Source organism: Scyliorhinus torazame, chromosome 18 (assembly GCF_047496885.1).
Source record: "Scyliorhinus torazame isolate Kashiwa2021f chromosome 18, sScyTor2.1, whole genome shotgun sequence".
Classification (NCBI taxonomy): Eukaryota; Metazoa; Chordata; class Chondrichthyes; order Carcharhiniformes; family Scyliorhinidae; genus Scyliorhinus; species Scyliorhinus torazame.
The window spans coordinates 158,834,541-158,858,884 of record NC_092724.1 but is presented as its reverse complement, the minus strand read 5'-3'; the positions used below and the strand labels follow the sequence as shown (position 1 = coordinate 158,858,884).

Below are 24,344 nucleotides of genomic sequence, written 5' to 3'. Positions count from 1 at the left end.
TCACCCTCCGTCGTGGAATCACACTGGTTTACGGGGAGGGGGGTTTGTGCCTGCATGGCATTTGGGGAGGGGAGGGGAGTGGCCCGGTGCCAGCGAGGATTTGGGGGTATGAGGCGGGTCAGCCTGCAATGGTGTTTGGGGGGTGTCCCAACCATTGAGTGGTGGGGGTAGATTGGCGCTCTGTGTTGGAGGGTTGGAAGTGTTCTCCTTGTCTGCCAGGGGTCCCAATGTCCAGTGGGTGAGAGTCCTTGAACTGTGGGTAGGTGCCCTTTAAAAATAGCACCCCGAACTCCGAATCCCAGTTTCTCTCTCCCCCACCCCCCCCGGTCCCCAAAAACTTGCTGTGTAATCCTCACCAGCACTTTGAAATTGCAGTGTGGTTTGATCTGGCTAGAAAAGGCAGCTGTGAAACCAGCGGGTTCACGGTGCTTTTCCCGTCTGATCCAGCACTCCATGCAATTTTTGGACAATTCCGCCACCTGTTTCTCTCCCACAGATGCTGCCTGACCAGCTGAGTAATTCCAGTATTTTCTGTTTTGGTTTCAGATTTCTAGCATCCACAATCTAGCAATTAATTCACTTGCCCATTCAAATAGAAAAGACAAATCTATAGAAGGCTATGTACCTCCTCAGGGTGATAGCCATGTGAATTCGCCGTCAAGGTCTGAGGCCTTACTGTCAGGTATTGAAAAGAATGGCTTCACTTTTGCAGACATTAAACTGGAGATTTTGTTCAACCAGACCTTCGAGGCAGGAAGGACAATTGCAGTGCGTAGCAACAATCTTTCACACAGACACAAGAATTTTGATAATCTTTTTAACAAGAGTTTGACATTGGGAAGTCGTAACATTTGAAGTGATGAATACGTGCAGAACAAACAACGGTGGGACAAACAAGGGACGGCGCGGTGGCGCTGTGGTTAACACTGCTGCCTCACGGCACCGAGGTCACAGATTCGATCCCGGCTCTGGGTCACTGTCCGTGTGGAATTTGCACATTCTCCCCGTGTCTGCGTGGGTTTCACCCCCACAACCCAAAGATGTGCAGGGTAGATGGATTGGCCACGCTATATTGCTCTTTAATTGGAAAAAATTAATTGGGTACTCTAAATTTATTTAATTTTTTAAAGTGGGACAAATAAAATCAACTGGGTAACAAATTGAAAATCAGGGGCGGGATTCTCCGACCCCCCCGCCGGGTCGGAGAATCGCCGGGGGCTGGCGTGAATCCCGCCCCTGCCGTGTCCCAAAATCTCCGCCACCAGAGATTCGGCGTGGGCAGGAATCGCGGCGCGTCAGTCGGCGGGCCCACCCCCGCCGATTCTCCGGCCCACAATGGGCCGAAGTCCCACTGCTGGAATGCCTGCCCCGCCAACGTGGATTAAACCACCTTTTGAACGGCGGGACAAGGCGGCGCGGGCGGGCTCCAGGGTCCTGGGGGGAGAGGGCGCGGAGCGATCTGGCCCCGGGGGGGCGCCCCCATGGTGGCCTGGCCCGTGATCGGGGCCCACCGATCCGCGGGCGGGCCTGTGCCGTAGGGGCACTCTTTTTCTTCCGCCTTCGCCATGATCTTCACTATGGCGGAGGCGGAAGAGACCCCCTCCCCTGCGCATGCGCAGGGATGACGTCAGCAGCCGCTGACGCGCCCGCGCATGAGCGGACCCGCATCGCCCGGCGAAGACCTTTCGGCCCCGGCTGGCATGGCGCCAAAGGTCTTTCCCGCTAGCCGGTGGAGAGGAAACTGCTCCAGCGTGGGCCTAGCCCCTCAAGGTGAGGGCTCGGCCCCTAAAGGTGCAGAGACTTCCGCACCTTTGGGGCGGCCTGACGCTTGAGTGGTTCCCGCCACTCCATCATGCCGGGTCTCCCCACCCCGCCGGGTAGGGGAGAATCCTGCCCCACAGTTCAAAGTTTTTAGGAGGTTCCGCAAACTGCTATTTTTCAACATTATGTCAGTCTCAAACAATACACTGCTCTTGCTCCTGAACATTCTCCAGAACTGGAGATCTCAAAGGTATAAGAGTTTGGTGCACAGATCTCACACCTCCCTCAACTTGCTCTAAATGATTATTTTTACCTAAGTGCGCCAATTTGGTTCAATGTTAGCACACTCACTAGAGTTAGTAGGTTGTGGGTTCAAGTTCCAGTCCCAAGACTTGAGTATGTAATCTAGGTTGCAATGGATCGGGTGCACAGGTACTGAGGAGCAGTAAATAATACAGAAAAGTGTGAGGTGATGGTGGCAAGGCTGCATCGGTTCCTGGATAAAGAGAAGATCGTAAGGTGGGTGAGGAAGACCAAGACGTGAACCTGGGAGTGGAGTGAGCTGTGGATGTACCAATACCTGGGTGTGGAGCTGGCCCAGCAGAGGGCCAGGTGTAATTGGATATAGGTTGCCCACCACAAGAAGGGGATGAAGTTCGGGGTGTTCTACCCTGCCCGCTTGTGGGTGAGGCATCAAAAGCAGGAATTTTCTTTTGACTCGCTGGAGGAGGCGATGGACTTTATGAGAGACCATGGACTGGGAGGAGTGTGAGGATATTGAATTTGGGAGAGGAGTTCTGTGTAAATTGTGGAGCACATTGGGCGGGTCGATTGGGGCGGGATATGACGGGGGAGCAGTGATGGTGAATGTGCCTTTTGATTTTCTTTGTTGGTACTTGGGAGGGTTGGGGAGCGAGGGATGTATGGTAAGGTTCGGGCACCATGCTATCTGGGTGGGTTAGTTAACGGGAGTGGAGTGGGGGGTTGTCATGAGGAAGGTGGGGGAGAGGAGGGAATGGGTTGGTTCTTTAGAGACAACCCCGGTAACTATAGACCAGTGAGCCTTACTTCTGTTCTGGACAAAGTCTTGGAAAGGATTATAAGAGATAGGATTTATAATCATCTAGAAAGGAATAATTTGATTAGGGATAGTCAACACAGTTTTGTGAAGGGAAGGTCGTGCCTCACAAACCTTATTGAGTTCGTTGAGAAGGTGACCAAACAGGTGGATGAGGGTAAAGCAGTTGATGTGGTGTATATGGATTTAAATAAAGCGTTTGATAAGGTCCCCAAGGTAGGCTATTGCAGTAAATATGGAGGCATGGGATTGAGGGTGATTTAGCAGTTTGGATTATAAATTGACTAGCTGTAAGAAGATAGAGGGTGGTGGTTGATGGGAAATGTTCAGCCTGGAGTTCAGTTACTAGTGGTGTACCACAAGGATCTGTTTTGGGGCCACTGCTGTTTGTCATTTTTATAAATGACCTGGAGGAGGGCGTAAAAGGATGGGTGGGTAAATTTGCGGATGACACTAAAGTCGGTGGAGTTGTGGACAGTGCGGAAGGATGTTGCAAGTTACAGAGGGACATAGATAAGCTGCAGAGCTGGATTGAGAGGTGGCAAATGGAGTTTAATACAGAAAAGTGTGAGGTGATTCATTTTGGAAGGATTAACAGGAATACAGAGTCCTGGGCTAATGGTAAGATTCTTGGCAGTGTGGATGAGCAGAGAGATCTCGGTGCCCATGTACATAGATCCCTGAAAGTTGCCACCCAGGTTGATAGGGTTAAGAAGGTGTACGGTGTGTTAGCTTTTATTGGTAGAGGGATTGAGTTTCGGAGCCATGAGGTCATGTTGCAGCTGTACAAAACTCTGGTGCGGCCGCATTTGGAGTATTGCGTGCAGTTCTGGTCACCGCATTATAGGAAGGATGTGGAAGCATTGGAAAGGGTGCAGCGGCGATTTACCAGGATGTTGCCTGGTATGGAGGGAAGATCATATGAGGAAAGGCTGAGGTACTTGAGGCTGTTTTCGTTAGAGAGAAGAAGGTTAAGAGGTGACTTAATAGAGGCATACAAGATGATCAGAGGATTAGATAGGGTGGACAGTGAGAGCCTTTTTCCTCGGATGGTGATGGCTAGCACAAGGGGACATAGCTTTAAATTGAGGGGAGATAGATATAGGACAGATGTCAGAGGTAGGTTCTTTACTCAGAGAGTAGCAAGGGCGTGGAATGCCCTGCCTGCAACAGTAGTGGACTCGCCAACATTAAGGGCATTTAAAGCGTTATTGGATAAACATACGGATGATAATGGAATAGCGTAGATGGGCTTTAGATTGGTTTCACTAGTCGGCGCAACATCGAGGGCCGAAGGGCCTGTACTGCGCTATAATGTTCTATCAGTGCTACGTTGCTATTTTTCAGACAAGATGTTACACTGAGATCTCATCTGCTCTCTAAAAGATCCCATCGTACCAGTCTAGGAAAAACTGAAAGATCTTGAGGCCAACATTAATCTTTCAACCAACATGAAAACAGATTAGCTCATAATTCATCTAATTAAAGCTTGTGGGACCTTGCACTGCCCAATTTGACTGTCGTATCAACTAACATAACAATGACAACAGTTAAGTAATTAGTTTGATGTGGGGCACTTGAGACATTCTTTTGATGTGAAAGGCATTATTTAAATGCAAACTCATGCCTACTTTCTTGACTTATACATTCCACATTAAGGGGCATTTTAATGCAAAAATAGCTGAATTTTAATTAACCCCAACGCTAACAACGCAAAACCACAGAACACTAAATATAGAGAATTGTTCTTAAAGTTCAATGAATTCACAGACAATGCGAATCCGTCTTTCTGTTGCCTGTATTTAGATCAGCAAGCTGGAGAAAGAGAGAAGGGTAATCATAATCAATTTTCAGTGGTTTCATTTTTTAAATAGACATTTTAAAATGAGAAAAATGATGATCTTTATTTATAATGGTTAAAAACTGCTCCCACCAGATAAACCTGCACTAATAAAATATAATGAACTGAATGAATTGCAGTTCTGATTTTCAATAAAATTTTAAAATGAATAAAATCACTGAAAGTCCTGGAAACGTGTGCGTGCTTTGGAAAGTTGTCATTGCAAATCATGTTTTAATTCCAGTTGCCAATCCATCATTAAAGATTATTTACAGCTAACATTTTTAGTGTATATAAGCTAAAATGGAGGTAGATAATGTGGTCTCAATAAACAAACATAAATCGTGCCTTCAACTTATATTCACCATGATTGAATCACCTAAATTGATTCCATTATCTACTTTAGTTGAGAAAATTATAAATAAGAATGGAAGTCACCCATTTTGAATGGTTAAATGAAATATTGCATACATCAGTTGCAAAATTGTGTCATTTTGCCAGATACTATTTATTACACATCAGCAAACGTAGAAACAGGATTTGGGAGAGATTATTAATGTTCAGTCCGTAAGACATTCTTAACAACAAGATTAATTAAGTTGTGGGATGACTGATTACTGTCAATTACTGATCTGCACGGAGTATACAGACAAGTCTTTTTGCCCTTTATCAAATAGGGAACATTTCCATATCGTATGTCACAAACTTTAGCGAAAATTAAAAGTAAAATAGAAGCTGTTGTTCATCGACAAAACATAAACAAGTGAATGAAGCTTAGAACTCTGATATATACATTCCTCAAGATAAAGTGGCTTTTGTTCTAGCTGCAATATATATATATATATACACATATAAAATGACTAAACTGACAGCATGGTGGCGCAGTGCTCAGCTGCCTCACGGCACTGAGGTCCCAGGTTCGTTCCCGGCTCTGGGTCACTGTCTGTGGAGTTTGCACATTCTCCCTGTGTTTGCGTGGGTTTTGCCCCCACAACCCAAAGATGTGCAATGTAGGTGGATTGGCCATGCTAAATTGCCCCTTAATTGGAAAAAAATAATTGGGAACTCAATTTTTTTTTTTTTTAATTTTAAAATAATAAAATAACTAAACTGGTTTGGAAAAACTGTGTCACATCATTCTATGTCTTCCTACTGGTGGGTCTTCCAGTCAACCTTGCCGCAGGTTCCACAGTGGCAGGATAGACGAGCCATTCACTTCAGGGGGGTGGGGGAGGGTGGAACATGATTTGCAATGACAACTTTCCAAAGCACGCACACGTTTCCAGGCTTTTCTCAGTGATTTTATTCATTTTAAAATTTTATTGAAAATCAGATACTATTTATTGATAGAGTAGTTAGTACACATTGTTGCCACTGATCATTGGTGGAGGAGTGGATATTTGTGGAAGGAGTACCGATCAAGTGGGCTGCTTTGTTCAGGATGATGTTGAGCCTCTTCAATGTTATTGGAGCTGCACTCATCCAGGCAAGTGGCGAGTATTCGATCACATTCCTGACTCATGCCTTGTCAATGGTGGAGAAGGCCTTGGGGAGTGAGGAGGTGAGTTACTCACTGCAGAATGAATAGCTTCTGACCTCCACTTCTAGCCACAGGATTTATATGGTGTGTACAATTCATTTTCCGGCCCCGGGGGGTGGGCCTCTGATGGGGTCTGGCCCGCGATCGTGGCCCACCGATCCACGGGCCGGCCTCTCTCTCCACCCCCCAGCCTACTTTGTTGTGCGTCCGGCCCCAGAACCCCCGCATTCCGTAAAGCCACCGTGCATGTTGGCGCGTCACCTCTGCGCATTCGCGGGTTGGCGCCACCCCCAGTGCGTGCCAGGAAGTGAGGCTGGAACGGCGTGAACCGCTCCAGCGCTGTGCTAACCCCCTATGGGGGCCAGAATCGTTAGTGCCCGCGCCCGTTTCGCGCCGTCGTGAAACGCGACGGCGTTCAAGACGGCGCGGACACTCTGTCCCGCGATCAGAGAATCGCGCCCATATTATTCACTAGTGTTTGTGGGACCTTGTGGTTCACAAATTGGCTGCAACATTTGCTAACATTACATTTGTGTCTATACTTCAAATATAATTTAATGACTGGAAAGTACTTGCATCTTGATGTCATCGATGCTACAAAATGCAAGTTCTCCCTGTGTCTGCGTGGGTTTCCTCCCACAAGTCCAGAAAGATGTGCTGCGAGGTCATTTGGGCATTCTGAATTCTCCCTCTGTGTACCTACTTGTGATAATAAAGATTATGATTATTATTCGTTTCTATTGACTCCAAACTGAAGAAAATCTAGAAATTAGAATTGTTCTCTCTGCCTGCCTAATAAACATGCAGAAGAGATTTCTAGCAAAAGCATTTCATCCTAAGCCAATTTAAAAAAAACAGGTGAGTAGCCATCTTTGCTCCCAGGCAAAGAGCCCGGGGGTGCTGGGCCTGGCACCCCAGTGCTCGGTCGGGAGTGGTGGACCCTCAGCTAGGGGTGAGGGATCCTCCACAGGGGTGGTCGCCATTAGAGGGTGGGGCAACCACTCGCGGCACCGCCATGCCAACCCTGGATCGTATGTTCCCATTCCGGGGTCTGCCCCAACAACAACCCGTAACCCACACCAAGGCGGGAGGCAACATGCAACACCCGAACACCCAGGGAATGAGACACAGCTCCAGGGACATGTCCGTGGTCGGAAGGTGGGTGAGTGCCATGGGAGGGGGGGGATGCCTGGAGAGATGGGCAGTGGTTCTGGGGTTCAGCCCACGTTGCAGAAGAAAGTGACAGAGGCATCATAATGATTGTGCAAAAAGGATTTTAATGTGCTGTACAATACCCCACTCATGGTGGTGCTTCCACCGCCCCCCCTCCATACACACACACAACACACCACACACACACACACCCCACACACACATACAGAGTGCTCTCAGTGACCCTCAACATGCCTGGCCCTCCTAGCTCTGCCGCTACTTCTATGTGTGCCCCCAGGATGCACATCCGAGGTGGAGGCAGCCGGCTGCCTACCTCTTTCCGTGGTCGTGGCGGGCATCCTCTGGGGGCTCTGGGACCGGATGTTAGCGGCACATGCACTACCGTGCCACCCTATCCTGTGTGCTGACCCTGAGACGTGGCCTCCTCAGGGGGGTGGAACTCGGGCAGCTCGTGCCCATCGTCGCCATTCCATGAGATGGATCTGGGTTGGCACTCAGCGCCCCCACCTCCTGGTCGACGCCCGTAGGGCCCTGAGGTTCACCTTGGGTCAGAGGGGCAGCTGGATCGAGCCCCACCTGCCCCTGCTGCCAGCCCAGGCGGTACCCCAATGTTTGCACCATGGTGTCGATGCCCTTGGCGATGCTGCTCAGGGACTGGAACACATCCCCCAGTGGCTGGGCTACGCTCTGCAGCGCCTCGGCAATCTGCACCTGCCACTGGGACAAGCTCCGCAACGCCTCGACCATGCCCATCCGAGAGTCGGACATGTCCCGCAGAACCTCATCAAAGTCGGCTGGTACTGAGTGACATCCCACAGCGAGGCAGACATTCTGTCGAGGCCCTCAGCCATGGCTGTCACCAACTGCGCGACGCTTTGGACACCTTCACTCATGGTGCCAACGTCGTGCACCAGGCTGTCCACTGCGGTCACCACCCTACCAGTGTTGGCCTTAGCGCCACTCATTGCCAGCACCATCTCCTGTGCCCGTAGCCTCTGGGACTTCTCCAAGCGACTATGACGCTGACATCTCCCTCTGAATGTCCTGGCTGCACTCTATCACCTCCATCAGCTCCGGGAAACTCACTTTCAGAGGCTCACCATCAGGCTGGGGCCCAGCTGGGTCGTGGGATCCAGCAGCCCTCCAACGGCTGTCTCACCTGGGGGTTCCTGTCTCCACCGGTTGTGCATCATCAACAGTGCTCACCAGATTGTGCCCCAGAAGCCTGTCCACTAACATGCCCCATTGAGGTGTGTGTATCTACGCTGGTGATGAGTAGGAATGCCAGCTGTGCCACGACTATAACAGTTGCTTCCTTGGAGCTCCCCTCGGAGGGGTTCTCCTCAGAGTCAGGAGAGGGAACCACCCGGGTTGGGCCGGCTCCATTGGCTGGAAGACCTGCGGGAGAATGGACATGTGACCAGTGAGAGGGATGGGTCAGTCAGTAAGGCAATCAGGTGCAGCCGGTGGTTCCTCACCTCTGCTGCATCCGCCAGCCTCCACATTGGTGACCGCCCTGTCCTTGGCCATACCGGTCACTTCCAGGGCCCACTCCTCGAAGGAGGTTAGAATTTTGATGTCCGGCACGCCACTGTCAGTCTGGGCCCTCTCCCAATGATTCTGGGAGAGCTTTTCCAGAGGAAATACAGAGACGGCATCGTTGGCCACACACGTGGTTCAGAGTTTGGGGGGAGCCGTTGGTGTCTACTCACTCGTGCTGCCCGGTGTAGGTCATTGAAGTCCTTCTGGCACTGAAGGTCAGTCCTCCTGGTCACACTCCCCGAGTTGACTGCTGCCGCCACCACATCCCTGGAAGTATTGGCTGCCTTGTGGCTTATCCTCTGGGACCCTCAGGGGAACAGGACGTCCCTCCTGGCCTCCACCTCGTCCAGGAGCCTCACCAGGTCAGCATCCCGAAATCTGGGTGCTGGTCTCCTCAGAGCCATTGTTGCCAACTGGCTGGGGTTGGCTGAGCAAGTGCAGCTTAAGTGCTGCTCAACCTTATTAGTGAGGGGCTGGCGGGAGCGGTCCCAGAGAATCAGCTGGTGTGCCATCATTTGGGGTTAAAAGCCTGTGAGGTCTTGTTAAGTGGACCGATTAACGTTAAATAGCGTTGCCAACCTCGCTTGGCTGAGCGCCAGGAAGCAGGCTGCAATTCCCAATGACTACAACACTTGGAAATCTTTCTGGAGAATCGCACCCTATGGTCCGCTTATGAATGTGATTCGTTATAAGACGGACATTATTAAGCAGTTCTTATACAACAAGATGGTTCCTATGGCTACATATGACTGCGTAAACCAAAAGCTCATTGTGTAGGGGAAAATATATTGGCGTGGATTGAAGATTGGCTAGCTAACAGTAAACAGTTGGCATAAATGCATCTTTTTCTCGTTGACAGGATATGACAAGTGATGTGTCACGGGGATCACTGGGGCCTCAATATTTTACAATTTATATAAATGACTTGGGTGAAGAGACAGGAGATATGATTGCTAAAATTTGCTGGTACACATAGATAGGTAGGAAAGTGAATTGTGAAGAGGATGCAAAAATATGCCAAATGGAGTATAATGTGGGAAGATGTAAAATTGTCAATTTTGGCAGTAAGAATAAAAAAGCTTCTTATCTAAATGGTCAGAGATTGCAGAACTCTTGAGGTGCAGAGGGATCTGGGTGTCCTAGTGCATGATTTGCGGACAGGTCAAGTAATCAGGAAAGCCAATAGAATGTTATTGTTGATTGTGAGAGGAATTGGTTACAAAGGTAGGGAGGTTATGCTTCAGTTGTACAGGGCATTGGTGAGAGCACATCTGGAATATTGTGTACAATATTGGTCTCCTCATTTAAAGAAGATGTAAATTTGTCTGAAGCAGTTCAAAAAAGGCATATTAGACTAATACCAGGAATGAACAGGGCGTCTTACGAGGAAAGGTTTGAGGTTAGGTTTGTATTCATTGGTGATTAGAAGAATAAGAGGCAACTTGATTGAAACCTTTAAGATCCTGAGGGGTATTGACAGGGTGGATGTGGAGAGGGTGCTTCCTCTTGCTGGAGAATCTACAACAAGGGGTCACTTTTTAAAATAAGGGGTTGCTCATTTAAGACAGAGATGAGGAGAAATTCTTTCTCTCTGAGGGTTAAGTCTCTGGAACTCTTTTGAGGAAGAGAGTCTTTGAATATTTTTAAGGCACAACCAGATAGATTCTTGATTAACAAACAGGTGAAAGGTTGTCGGGGTTCGTCAGGAATATGTGGTTGAAGTCACAAGCAGATCAGCCATGATCTTACTGAATAACAGAGCAGGCTCGAGGGGCCGAGTGGCCTACTCCTGTTCCTAGTTTGTATGTACATAATTATATTTTCTTATGTTCTCATAATCCTAACCTCAGAAGTGCAAATGGTGGTGTTTCCTACAGGAGACAACTCTGCATCTTTCTGAATGAAGTCCCAATTTAATGTCAACATTTGCTGCATTATCTTTTCTTTAAAAATATTTTTATTTTTATACAATACACAAAAATACAACCATCTTTATAACACTATCATATAACTGCACCACTCCACTCCCCTAAACACCCTACATGCCCCGTTTAAGGCTAACCAATAAAACAGTAATAATTATAGCCAAGAAACATAATCTCTGACATTGTCCCCGAGAAGGACTCCCAGAGCTCCACCAATTTTGGGCATGACCAAAACATGTGAGAATGGTTCGCCGACTCCCTAAACACCACCCACAGCAATCCTCCTGCTCCATAAAGAACTGACTCATGCATAACTTTGTCATGTGCGCTCTATGCACCACTTTAAGTTGTAGAAAATGTAGGCACACACAGGAGGATGCCATGTTCACTCTCCGCAGGGTCTCACTTCAAACCCCCCCCCTCAAATACCTCACCCAACTCCTCCCACTTTCTCTTAACTTCCCCAGCAAGGCCCCCTCTCCCTCCATCAACTGCCAGTAAATTTCAGAGACCCTGCTCTCCCCGATCTCATCCTGGAACACGTTATTATTATTAAATTCTTTCATGCAACAAAGGGAGCAGCAACCATGGGAATGTAACCAACTCCTTAACAAAATCCCAAATCTGTAGGTACCAGAACCCATTCCACTTTGGCAACTCAAACCTCTCCTCCAATTCGCCCAACTCTGCAAACCTGTCTTCCACAAATAGATCCCAAAACCTTTCAATCCCCTCCCGCTCCCACACTTTTTACGCTGCATCCAACCCTGCAGAGACAAATCTGTGATTGCCACAGATCGTCACCCAAAATGACATGCCCCCAATTCTAAAATGCTGCCTGAACTGATTCCAGACCCTGGACGTTGCTACCACCACAGGACTCATGGAAAATGGAAGGGGCGCCATCACCAGTGGCCTCAGACGTGTCCCCCTACACGACGCCTCCTCCATCCTCCCCACACCGACCACTCCTCGGTTTTCGCTGCCCAGTAACACTTCCAGTTCGGTAGAGTCAGGCACGCACACCCCACCCCCTCTGAATCTGAGGCACCTTCCCCACCCATATGAAAGCTGTGATTATCCCATTTACCCTCCCAAAAAACAACTTAGGCACAAAAATCGGGAGATTCTGAAAGACAAACAAAACTTCAGGAGAACCGTCATCTTCACTGTCTGGACCCGCCCCACCAATGATAACGGGAGAACATACCACCTCTTGAAATCCTCCCTCACCCGCTCTACCAAATTCAATTTGTGTAGCTGAGCCCAACTGTGCATCACCCGTGTAATAATCCACAGGAGGCAGGGGTTCCGTCACTACACCAGTATTTATTTGCAATAACTATATAGAAGAGCAGCTCCAAACAGTGCTGCTAGCATTCCAGTCAACTTAAGACTGCCTCACAAAGCCGACACAGATGCTTATATGGGCCCTCTCAATTAACTATCATTGAGGGAGCTCATACTCCAATTGGCCAACCAATAATGCCAATTGGAAGTCATTATAACCCGTATCCCCAGATAACGAAAGCTCAACTTGACCAGCCGAAACGGTAACTTCTGCAGCTCCCTCCCCTGTACCTGAGCATTGACCGCAAATACCTCACTCTTTCCCACATTGAGCTTGTACCCCAAAAACGACCCAAATTCCGTAGGGATCCCAATACTAGCGATACTTGCAATTGGGTCCGTGACATACAGCAAGGATAGTCCTTAACCTGTCCAATCTCCTTCGCCATCGCCTGCCACCTCAACTGTGCGCCAATAGTCTGTTGGCCTTATCCCCATGCTCATAAAACTCCCCCTTAATCCGGCGGAATGGCCCTATCACCTTCCCCGTTGACACAAGATCAAACACCATCTGGAGTTTCTTCCGCTCCTTCGACAGCCCCTCTCCAGGGGCTGCCGAGTATCACCGATCCATCGACAAAATGGTCTTCACATCCTCTGCCTCACCAACCTACCTTCCTTATCTTTATGCTCCCTATGCACACTAATCAAAATGAGCTCCCCCCTAATTACTGCAATACGGTTGGAGAGACCTCCTCACTCTTATTAAGCTCGACGTAAGTGACAATAGCCGCCCCGATTCTCTCACTTATCCCCCTATCCGCCAGTAACCTCACATCCAACCTGCATTGCGGACGCTGGGAGCCCCCCTTCTCCACACATGCCCACAACAAGCAGTGCATGATCCAACACAACAATCTATGACTAAACCAAGCCCACCCATGATCAATGGGCCTGATCGACTTCTGGGAGGCGGTCGTAGACCCCCTCCCCCACTAACTTTCCGAACATTAATTGCTGTATCATCAGCTCTGTGCCGCAGGCAGTCATCCACTGGGAAGTGGTACAACCTCATCAGACTCATCTCACTTTGATCTCTTACAACAACTTTAAAAAGTGACTTAAATGCTATCAGTCTGTCCCAATTCGAATCCACATCCTCAAGGCGAAAGGAAGAGTTTTAATAGGCCACACCTCCCATCCCCAAAATCCACCAGAAATCATGCCACAATACTCATTTGGTTATAGTGGTATGGTAAAATTCCACTTGTCTATTGAACAACACAGCCCCAGGTTAGATACGTTCAACTACAATGCTTAACTTTATCTGTTCTTTCCTCACTTCAATCTCACACACAAGAGATGGGATTAGGTAGCTTCCAAAAACCCTCTCTGATGAACGGTCAGACCTAATTCATTAACTCAATTTCCTTCTCTGATGAAGTTGCCAGACTTGCAACGTGTTTCCAGTCTTTTTTTAGTTTTAGCTCTCAAAAAATAATAATTATTATTAGGTAAACAACAAAATGCTTTATCTTCCCCAAATAAAGTGACAACATAAATTGCGTTTGAAAGGGATGTCACAAATTCCAACCACGTACAAGTTGCTGTTTGATCAACTTGATCATACAGAAAGTGTTGCTAGCACAAGCAATGGTGTCCACCATGAACCATGCTTGTGTTCAGAGAACCAGCAATACACCACAACAAAGCTTTGATTTGTACCTGAGCAGTGAAAGACCTTTTCTGAAGCGCTGCAGCTCCTTTAAATCATGCAAAATCTGGAAAATATTAGCTTTTTAAAAAATATTTATATTCTTAGCCCTACCCGTTAGTCACTCCATATCCTATTCTTGGTTACATGGCAAGTTCAGACTTCTGTCTATATAATTCTGCAAACACTAAGAGGCACATAATCTGCCTTCCAATTGTCCCAATTCCTCCATTGTCTTGGCTGAGTAATAAACCTGTGATATTCAACCAAGTTTAACAATCCACCGTGGAGGGGGGTTGCGGAGAAGGGGAAATCACTGGGTTTAAACCCTGTAGTATAGTGCAGTGGGACTCAAAAAATGATACTATAACCTAATCTTAAAATTTCTGTCAACTGATCTTCTGCAAAAAATGAAGAAATATACAAACTATAGAGCATTTTTAAATCCACAGTATTTCATGGACATCAGAAATTCTTTATCACTCTTTTCATTTTCCACTCAAAATGTGACCTATCCAAAAAGTATGAGCAACTACATTTCTTACTTATTTTAATAGGCTGTGAAGCAGATAGTCCCAGCAAAAAACATTCTGTTGTATACTCCTCTACATCTATAAAGTAAAAGGTAGTCACTTATGTATAGTAGAAAGTAGTTACTTCAATTCCTGGATATCAATAAGATTAATTTAAACATCAGCCTATCATTTTTCTTCTCTGCCAATGCTGTGCACTTCCAAGATTTCCTGGTTTTATTTCATGTTTCCAACATTCAAAGTTTTTCTACAGATCTAAGGTAAGCAAATGTGAAGTACCTGTAGGATAGTTTTTAATGGTGAATTTAAAACCAAAGAAAGCTGTGCTAAGTATGAACATTGCACTCACTTAATAATCATGTTCATATTTTGCAGACATGAAGAGCTACCTGGGAAAAAAAACATACATCAGGTCCCCTGACTACAAATCCAAATCCAACTGCATCCAAAGAGAAGTTGGACATGTAGACTTTCTTCGACATGGTGAAGCTAAATTTTGGCTTGATGCACGAGATGAAGGTGTGTTCTGTCATCCAGATGCTTGATAAGTTAGTCAAACAGCTCATTTGACAGGGTTATCACCTTCCCGAAGATGATTACCTGGAATCATGTGCATGTTCATATCATGGATACCAGTACATGGAATGTTAATACAAAGCTAATACAAAGCTAATTACAACCTTACAATAAAAGAACACATTTGAAATGAAACACCTGTACTAATTTATCTTACTGTTATGTTAGTGGTAATATTTTCTTCATCTGATCTACATGTTGGACTTGGAGAACATGAATGTGATGTTACCTTGCCATTGTATGTGTGTCTTCGCCTGTAACAAAACCACAAAATAGTAACAATCAGTATTCCAGGAATTTAAATTGCACAGCTCAGAAACATATGGGTAATGATAACCATCTTATACAGGGGAACACCTACATACGGTCACCATGTATGAATAGTACAGGACTATATTTAATAACTAAAATATGTCTTGCAAGTCAAATGATGGACATGATAAGAACAGGTTTGAGCTTGTTGTTAAAAAACATTACACAATTCTCAAATGCAGGTTGCAATATTTTATGGCTCATCTTCTGTTTGTAAATGAGTTTCTCTCTTACTTTAGGTATTCTGTCCATTTGATATCAATCATCATTCTTGCCACCAGTCCAGGAATGGGCACTACAGTTCTATAATCAGCCAACATGAACACTAGCTACACAACATCCAATGGGTTTAGATCATATTCCCCAATACTAATCCATTTGGGAAAGCAACTCGCCTCCACTCAGTGTTGTGCTCCAACAGTCCAGGTCGGGAATTTGAAGATGGTGTGTGTAAAATTGTGGCCTCATACCCTTTCACTCCAGCAGACTGCATATCTGAAACATCTGCAATATTCATTTTTATATGTTTGTGCCATAATCTGCAATCTGTGGTCATTCTCAGAACTTTCTCACCACTATTTGGTGGTGACAAAGTTTCATTTTATTTTATTTCAGAAATCGGTTTATCAGAAAAGAATAGTGAATCCTGTTCCTTTCGAAGGGAATTCATGTGCACATTATTTGAAAAAGCAAAATATATATTTGTTAATGAATATTTCAGTCCTAAATAAAACAAGAACACCACCTCCAATATGTTCTACAGCAAAAACTCCCCAAATAAGTGCTAAATCTCAACTTTGGTCATCAAGGAGGTAGCAGAGAATAAATACTTCTCCAAAGAAAGGAAACCACAACCCCACAGCTAAGTGTCACACCCTATTTAACAGCCAAGCAAGAGTGTTATCAGCAAGTAAGAGGAAGCAGATTGCTAGTTTGCCTTCTTGGCTGATTTATGGTGCACAGAGGTAGGAAGCTCCATCTAAGTCATTTTGAATAAACTAAATGCCTGCGCTTACTAACACAAATTATGAAACTGTTCAAAACAAAATTAATGGATTTGTGTCACTAAATTAGCAGAGATTAATTTATCCCCTCATGACTCGAAAGAGAGAAAGTATAAAACTAACTGAAGCATTATTATTCTAGATCTCTGTTGAAAGAAGGAAGACATTACAATAGGAAAATCAATCTGAGCATGCAGATCCACCCCCTTTTCCCTCAACCTTATTCCCACTAAACTGTTGACCACACAACGTCCCCTCCTGGGACCCCGTGTTAGTCGATATTAGTAATGTTTTTTTCCTTCAGGAGAGGTCACTCTCTCCTTTAAACGTACTGTTGTCACCATCTCCTCAAAAAAACACCCTTGCATCCACTGTTCTGCAAACTATCATTCGATCTCCAACCTCTCTTCCCTCGACAAAGTCCTTGAATGTGTTGTTGCCTCCAGAATCCATGACCATCTTTCCCAGAGCTCAATGTTTAATCGCACTAATGAGGTTTCCACCCCTGCCACAGTACTGAAACAGCTCTCATCAAAGTCCTATATGACTGTGAGAATGATAAACTTTCCCTTCTCAGTCAGTAACAGTATTTGATATGGTTGACCACACCATTCTCTGCCAACACCTCTCCACCATCATCCAGCTGGACGGGCCTGCTCTCACCCAGTTCCATTCTTATCTGTTTAATTATAGCCAGAATATCATATCATTTGCAATGGTTTTTCTTCTTGCTCTTTTTCAAACAATGTATCCTCCAAAAATCTATCCTTTGCATCTCCTATTTCTCACCTACACACTGCCCTTCAGCATCATCTGAAACTATTCATTTTCACATGTACGCTGACTGCACCCAGCGCTACCCCACCACCACTTCCCTCAACTCCTGCACCCAGCGCTACCCCACCACCACTTCTCTCAACTCCTGCACCCAGCGCTATCCCACCACCACTTCTCTCAACTCCTGCACCCAGCACTACCCCACCACCACTTCTCTCAACTCCTGCACCCAGCGCTACCCCACCACCACTTCCCTCAACTCCTGCACCCAGCGCTACCCCACCACCACTTCTCTCAACTCCTGCACCCAGCGCTACCCCACCACCATTCTCTCAACTCCTGCACCCAGCGCTACCCCACCACCACTTCTCTCAACTCCTGCACCCAGCGCTACCTCACCACCACTTCTCTCAACTCCTGCACCCAGCGCTACCTCACCACCACTTCTCTCAACTCCTGCACCCAGCGCTACCTCACCACCACTTCTCTCAACTCCTGCACCCAGCGCTACCTCACCACCACTTCTCTCAACTCCTGCACCCAGCGCTACCTCACCACCACTTCTCTCAACTCCTGCACCCAGCGCTACATCACCACCACTTCTCTCAACTCCTGCATCCAGCGCTACCTCACCACCACTTCTCTCAACTCCTGCACCAAGCGCTACCTCACCACCACTTCTCTCAACTCCTGCACCCAGCGCTACCTCACCACCACTTCTCTCAACCCCTGCACCCAGCGCTACCTCACCACCACTTCTCAACTCCTGCACCCAGCGCTACCTCACCACCACTTCTCTCAACTCCTGCATCCAGCGCTACCTCACCACCACTTCTCTCAACTCCTGCACCCAGCGCTACCTCACCACCACTTCTCTCAACTCCTGCACCCAGCGCTACATCACCACTTCTCTCAACTCCTGCATCCAGCGCTACCTCACCACCGCTTCTCTCAACTCCTGCACCACCTCACCACCACTTCTCTCAACTCCTGCACCCAGCGCTACCTCACCACCACTTCTCTCAACCCCTGCACCCATCGCTACCCTATCACCACTTCTCTCAACTCCTGCACCCAGCACTACATCACCACTTCTCTCAACTCCTGCACCCAGCACTACCTCGCCACCACTTCTCTCAACTCCTGCATTGTTGCTGAGTTATCAGATCACTTATTCAACATCAAATACTGGATGAGAATTTTCCTCCAATATTGGGAAGACTGAAGCCATTGCTTTCATCCCCGCTCCAAACTCTGTTCCCTAGATACCGATTCTGCCCCTCTTCCTGGCAAAGTCTGAGATTAAACCAGTCTGTTCTTTGTGTCATTTTGACCCCTATATGGGCTTCTAACCTCATATTTGTGCCATTGCATCATGAGATTTAGCTCCTCCCTCAGTTCATCTGCTGCTGAAATCCTCATTCATGGCATTGTTACCACTAGACTTGACTATTCCAATGCACAGTGCCATATTTTGTTTTATAATGCTCCTGTGAAGCACCCTGGGATGTTTCAGTACTTTAAGTTGTTGTTGTGTATTGTAGCCGGTTAAAATGGCTAACTCCCGATTAGAATGGCCAAACCCCGATTTAAAATGGCGAACGGAAGAGGCTGATGGGAAAATCAGCCAACAGGACTCAAACAGACAGCTGCAGGTAAAACAGTGTATTCGCCTCTGGGGAAGCCAGACAGAATCGATACCTGCAGCCATCAACACAACACACCAGCCATCTGCATATTATGTAGCAATCCCCGGGAACAATATGCTACAAATTAGAAACACAAAGCCAACCCAGACTTTTCGGTGCCAGCTGGAGCTTACACAAAGAGAGGTGAATGGCCACCCCAAAACCGCCCATCGATCAAGGAATCGCTCCAGCATTGGAGAATATCGAACCAAGTGATTGGGACCAAGTCCAATCACTTGGAACCAGGTACAGGGTCCGCCCCGAAAGGCGGGAAGCCCCTGGGGACTATAAGAATAGAGTTCAAGGTCAAATTGCTCTCTTCCTCTCTCCATCCTCTCCGCACCCTTCGAGACCCTTTTGCTGACCCTCTGCAACAGCCGCGAGAAATAGTAAGTCTTACTCCAATGCTCGCTACGAGATAGGCACTCCTGACTATCGACCTGTACCAGCTTTGAATCCCGCAGGCTCAGAACCCATACAAAAGGCCATTCGTTTCCCTGACCTGGTGGGCCATTTCCAAAGTTAAGTATTGGCCTATTAGTTGTTGTAGGAAGTAGCTTAAAAGTAGAATTAATGTATAAGTATTGATTGCTGTATATAATAAATGTGCGTTGATTTAACTCTTACTAAGCGGTGTGTAGGATTATTGATCATTACTCGGACTTGAACCATGTGGCGGTATCAGAAAGATACCTGGCGACTCAAGAGCAAAGGTGACAGAACAAGAGCAACTAAACTAAGGCTAAAACGAGCAACAGTATAGGTTAGGCAGAATCCAATAACTATTACAATTTCTCACAAGCAGTAGAACCATAAGAATTAAAATTAGTTAACACTTTTATCCCAATGAATATTGGACAGATTTAAATACTGGTAAATAAACTATACAGAGTAGCCCAACAGCAACAATACCCACACCCACTTGCTATATCCCTTCATTCTCTAAGGGACCAAAATTCTATCTATCCCAGTCTTAAATATATTCAACGATGGAGCATTCACAACCCTCTGGGATAGAGTATTCCAAAAAATCACAACCCTTTGAGCGAAAATATTTCTCCTCATCTCAGTCCTAGGCTACTTATGCTGAGACTGTGCCCCAGTCTGTGTCCACCCTACCAAACTCCTTCAGAATTCCATCGGTCACAATGAGATCACTTCTCATTCTTCTAAACACCAGAGAATATAAATTCAATTCACTCAGCCTCTCATCATTGGACAACCCTCTAATTCCAATGACCAATTTAGTGAACATTTTCTGTTCAGCTTCAAATGTAAGTATATCCTCTTTCTTATATGTGGAGACCAAAACTGCAGAGAACTCCAGATGCAGTCTTACCAATGCCCTGTACAACTGTAACAAGACTCCTTTAATCGTGTACTCCAAACCCACAAACAGCAATGTGATAATGAATCAGATAATCTGTTGGGCAGACACCAGGGCATATTTCCCCAGCTCTTCTTCAATGTAACACCATGAAATCTTGCACATCCACTTGAGGGGGCAGGTGGGGCCTCAGTTTAACCTTTCATCCAAAGGACGGAACCTGCAATAGTGCAGCATTCCCTCAGTACTGCATTGAAATGTCAGTCTGGATTTGAGCTCAATTCTATGAGTGGAATCTGCACTTATATTGCTCTAACTCAGAAGTAATAACCCACAACTGATATCACATTCAACCCGGGCTATGCTTACGTTTTAATGTTCTTCCTCACAAAGGCAACTTACATTTACCTCTGTAACATTAACACTCTACACTCTTACTTCAGCCCTTCCGTCACTAAGCATGTCATTTATTAGCCTCTACACAGATGCAAAGATTCTGGAAGTACTTAACAGGTCAGTCAGCATCTGTGAAGAGAAAAAGAGTAAGTGATTCAGTTCAATAACCCTTCTGCTGCCTTGCAGCAGAGACCATTGGATAATAAATGGGAGTAAGAAGCTGGTCTAAGCTTCCCTTTTTAACCCATGGACACCTCTACGGATCACAGCATCCCTACTATCAAGACTGAAATCAGCTCACGGCAGAATCATAGAATGATATAACACAGAAAGAGACCATTTGGCTCAACATGCTCAAGTTGGCTCGTTGTAAGAGTTATTTATATAGTCCCATTTCCCTGTCTTGTCCTTCATTGTCCTGCACATTTATCCCTTTCAACCCAATTCCTTTTTGAAAGTTACTATTGAATCTGCTTACATCATCCTTTCAGGCAGCGCATTTCAAATCACAACTTAGTTTGTAAAAAAAAATTATCTCGCCTCTAGGTCTTTTGCCAATTACCTTAAATGTGTGTCCTTTGATTGTCAACTCTTCTGACACGGGAAAATGACTGGAAAAGTTTCTCCTTATTTTCTCTATCAAAACCCTTCAAGATTAGGATAACTTTATCAAGTTTCTCCTTAATCCTTTTTGCTATAAGAACAAACACTCCATCACTAGCGCCATTGTAGTAAATATCCAATGAACTCTTCAAAGACGTTGACATCTTTCTTAAATCAAGGTGCTCAGAATTGTAACAGTACTCCATCTAGAGCCTAACCAGTATTTATAAAGGCTTAGAATGTTAGAATAACTTGCTTGCTTTCGTGCTTTTTCCTCTGTTAATAAAGCAAAGGATCGAGAATGCTTTTTTCAGACTACACACACACACACACTTCCACGAACCCACTCATAGAGACTCACTCCACACGCCGCCACCGCTCCCCGCCACACACAAACACGTGGCCCAGCTCCCCCTCTCAATTCCACTTGACCTAGTTCAGTGGAACCTTTTCCATCGACACAAACCGACTATAAACATTCAACATCTTCCCTTCCCCTACATCCACCACCGAAAGAACCCTATCCCATCAACAAGTGCGAGGGTGCCAAGGGGAAGGAAGGAATCCCTTTGCGTACAAATTTGTGTACCTGGTAATACCGAAACAAGTTAGCTGTTGGAAGCCGGTACGTGCCCAATCACTCAAAACAGTGAATTTCCCATCTGCAAACTGCTCCAGCCTCTCCCACCCCCAACGTTCCAACCCCCAAGTCCAGGTTCACCGGCACAAAACGATGATTTTCACAGATTGGAGCCAACCACAACATAGCACCCAGCTTAAAATGTTGCCTAAATTGTCTCCATATTCTCAAGGTGGTCACCACCGCCAGACTGGAAGTCCAATTTGCCGGAGAGAACGGAAGGGGAGGCATAACCAAGGCTCTCAAACTGGAACCTCTACAGGCACTCCTCTACATCTCTTCCCACATAGACTCAGCCCCCCTTTACCACCCCCGCACCTTCTCAATATTCACTGCCCAAAATAAAATAACACATTGGGCATAGCCAGACCCGCCCACTGCCTATCCCCTTCGCAAAAACACCCTGCAAATCTGTGAAGTTTTGCCCGCCCAAAAAAAAGATATCCGGCGGGATTCTCCGTTTCTGAGACTAAGTGTTGACATGAACACAGAATTCATGGACTTTCATGACAGAAAAACTGTCACCACACCTGGACTGATTCCGCTACTGCTAAGGGGCTACCACCGGAGCCACGTGAAATACAATCGATTCTAATGAGAAACGGTGCCCGATTCGCCAGTTTCTCGATTGAGACTCAGGAGGCTGACAAGCCGCAGCCTCATATACACACTGCACTCCCCAAACACACCATCCCAGCCAACAAGATGGCAGCGAGAGAACAGCCCTGAGGTGTAACAATGCCCAGCTGGAGACCCTCTTGGGCGTGGTGGAGGAGCGGTGGTTGACCCTGCCCAGGAAGGAGGCAACTAGCTGCCACCGTTTGCCTTGCCCAGGCGCAGGTGGCAGAGGCCGTGAGCGCCATGGTCAACAAGGACGAGCAAGTAGTGCTGGAAGAAATTGCACGACCTCCTCAGGGCGGCCTGGGTGAGTAGGTAGCACTGCGAACCTTCGTCCCACACACCCGACCAACCTGGAGGGCAGCTGAGCCCCCACCCTGCACCACATGCTGGTACACATACCAGCTGCCACGGCGGGGTGCTCTGGTCACTGAGGCCACCAGCTACCCACCCCCTGGACTGCATGAGTCGGACTGTCTAACACCGTCGTGGCCCTTCACCATGGCCGAGCAGAGGGCCCTGGACGTGGTCGGCGGCCCAGAAGAATGGGAGATCACCAAGATGGAGCTCGGCTGCGGATGAGGAAGTGAGACTCTGCCGAGTTGCGGTTCCCCGTTACCCATGTGCCAAACTGCACCCCCCCCCCACCTCCCACTCCCCCCCCCACCTCCCACACTCCCCCCCCCCCACCTCCCACACTTCCCCCCCCCCCCCCCACCTCCCACTCCCCCCCCCCCCCCCCCCCCTCCCACTCCCCCCCCCCCCCCCCCCCCCTTCCACCTCCCCCTCAACCTGCGGTCCTGTCATGTGTCTTGCCTGGTGTCTTACAAAACCATCTGGGGATGGTACGGGTCCATCTGGCATCCCCCGCCCCCGTTAGTGCCACAGCCGGAGGTGCAGCACCCCCTCTCCATACACTGGCCAATGTGGCGGAGTCACAGAGGGAGGTGGCCCAGTCCCACAGGGAGATGACGCAATCACTGACTGATGTGACACACACCCAGAAGGTGGTGGCACAGTCGCAGCAGGACATGGCGCAGTCGCAGACGGCGATGGTTCACTCCCTGCGCTCCATGGCCGTGAGGAGGTGATAGGGCCCGTGCCGTTGGCTCACGCACAGGAGGTGCCGGAACACTGAAGCACCTCGGACTCTCCCCTCTCCTATCCCTGCCGCACTAGTTAAGGTCGCACGGGTGCAAGGCACAGTTTAGTTATAGGGGCGAGAGCACAAAGCTGTATATATTCATTCTTGAACATGTCAAGAATTGTCAAGTGTGCCAGGAGGGAGGCGCCGTACACACTACCTGGTTATCGGGCACAGATGTGTATGATGTGCAGTTGATGGTCACATATCAGCTGCACGTTCATAGAGTGGAACCCCTTTCGGTTGGTGTAGAGGGCCTGTCATCTGCAGGTGCTCGCAGGGGGACATGCATCCCGTCGGTCAGCCCCTGGACCCAAGGCACCCCAGCGATGGCAGCGAACCCCACTGCCCGGGCATCCTGGTGGACTGGGTCCATATTGAAGTGGATGTATTGAGCCGCCTCATACAGGGCCTCCGTGACGCACGGATGCATCGATGTGCACAGATGTCTGAGAGATCCCGGATTGATCCCTACTGTGCGCTTGGAAGGACCACGCCGCGTAAAGGTTCAGGGCGACCGTCACCTTGACGGCCGCCGGGAGCAAGTGTCCTCCCCCATACCACCGTGGTGCCAGGTGTGCCATCATCTGTCAGATATGTCGCACTGTCTCTCTGCTCAGCCGGAGTCATTGGTGGCAAGCCCGGTCAGACAGGTCGTCGAATGACAGGCACTGCTGGTACGCACGAGACCTCATGCGGGGCCTCCATGGCACCTCCTCCTCCTCAGCCCGTTGGGCAGCCAGCTCTTCAACCTTGGCGGCTGCCACCCGTCCCTCTGCGGCACATTCCACTGCTGCACGTTCTGCTGCTGCAGCTTACTTCTCCCTGAGAGGCGCCCGTTCGTACAGCCGCAGGGCATCCCC

At 47.7% G+C, this 24,344-nt stretch overlaps 1 protein-coding gene across 10 annotated transcripts in view; it reads right to left on the bottom strand.

The window, feature by feature from the left end:
- Window positions 1-24,344, bottom strand: part of cep112 (centrosomal protein 112) — an 804,780-nt gene that overhangs the window by 685,695 nt on the left and 94,741 nt on the right. For 8 of the 10 annotated variants that reach the window (XR_011936273.1, XM_072483741.1, XM_072483748.1 and 5 more), the window contains exon 5: window positions 15,130-15,226. Coding sequence is in view for 9 of the 10 variants with exons in the window: in XM_072483741.1 (XP_072339842.1) it covers window positions 15,130-15,226 (97 nt within the window). In the remaining variant the exon portion in view is untranslated. The remainder of the gene's footprint in view (window positions 1-15,129; window positions 15,227-24,344) is intronic. The other 2 variants (XM_072483744.1, XM_072483745.1) reach the window with 1 other exon arrangement.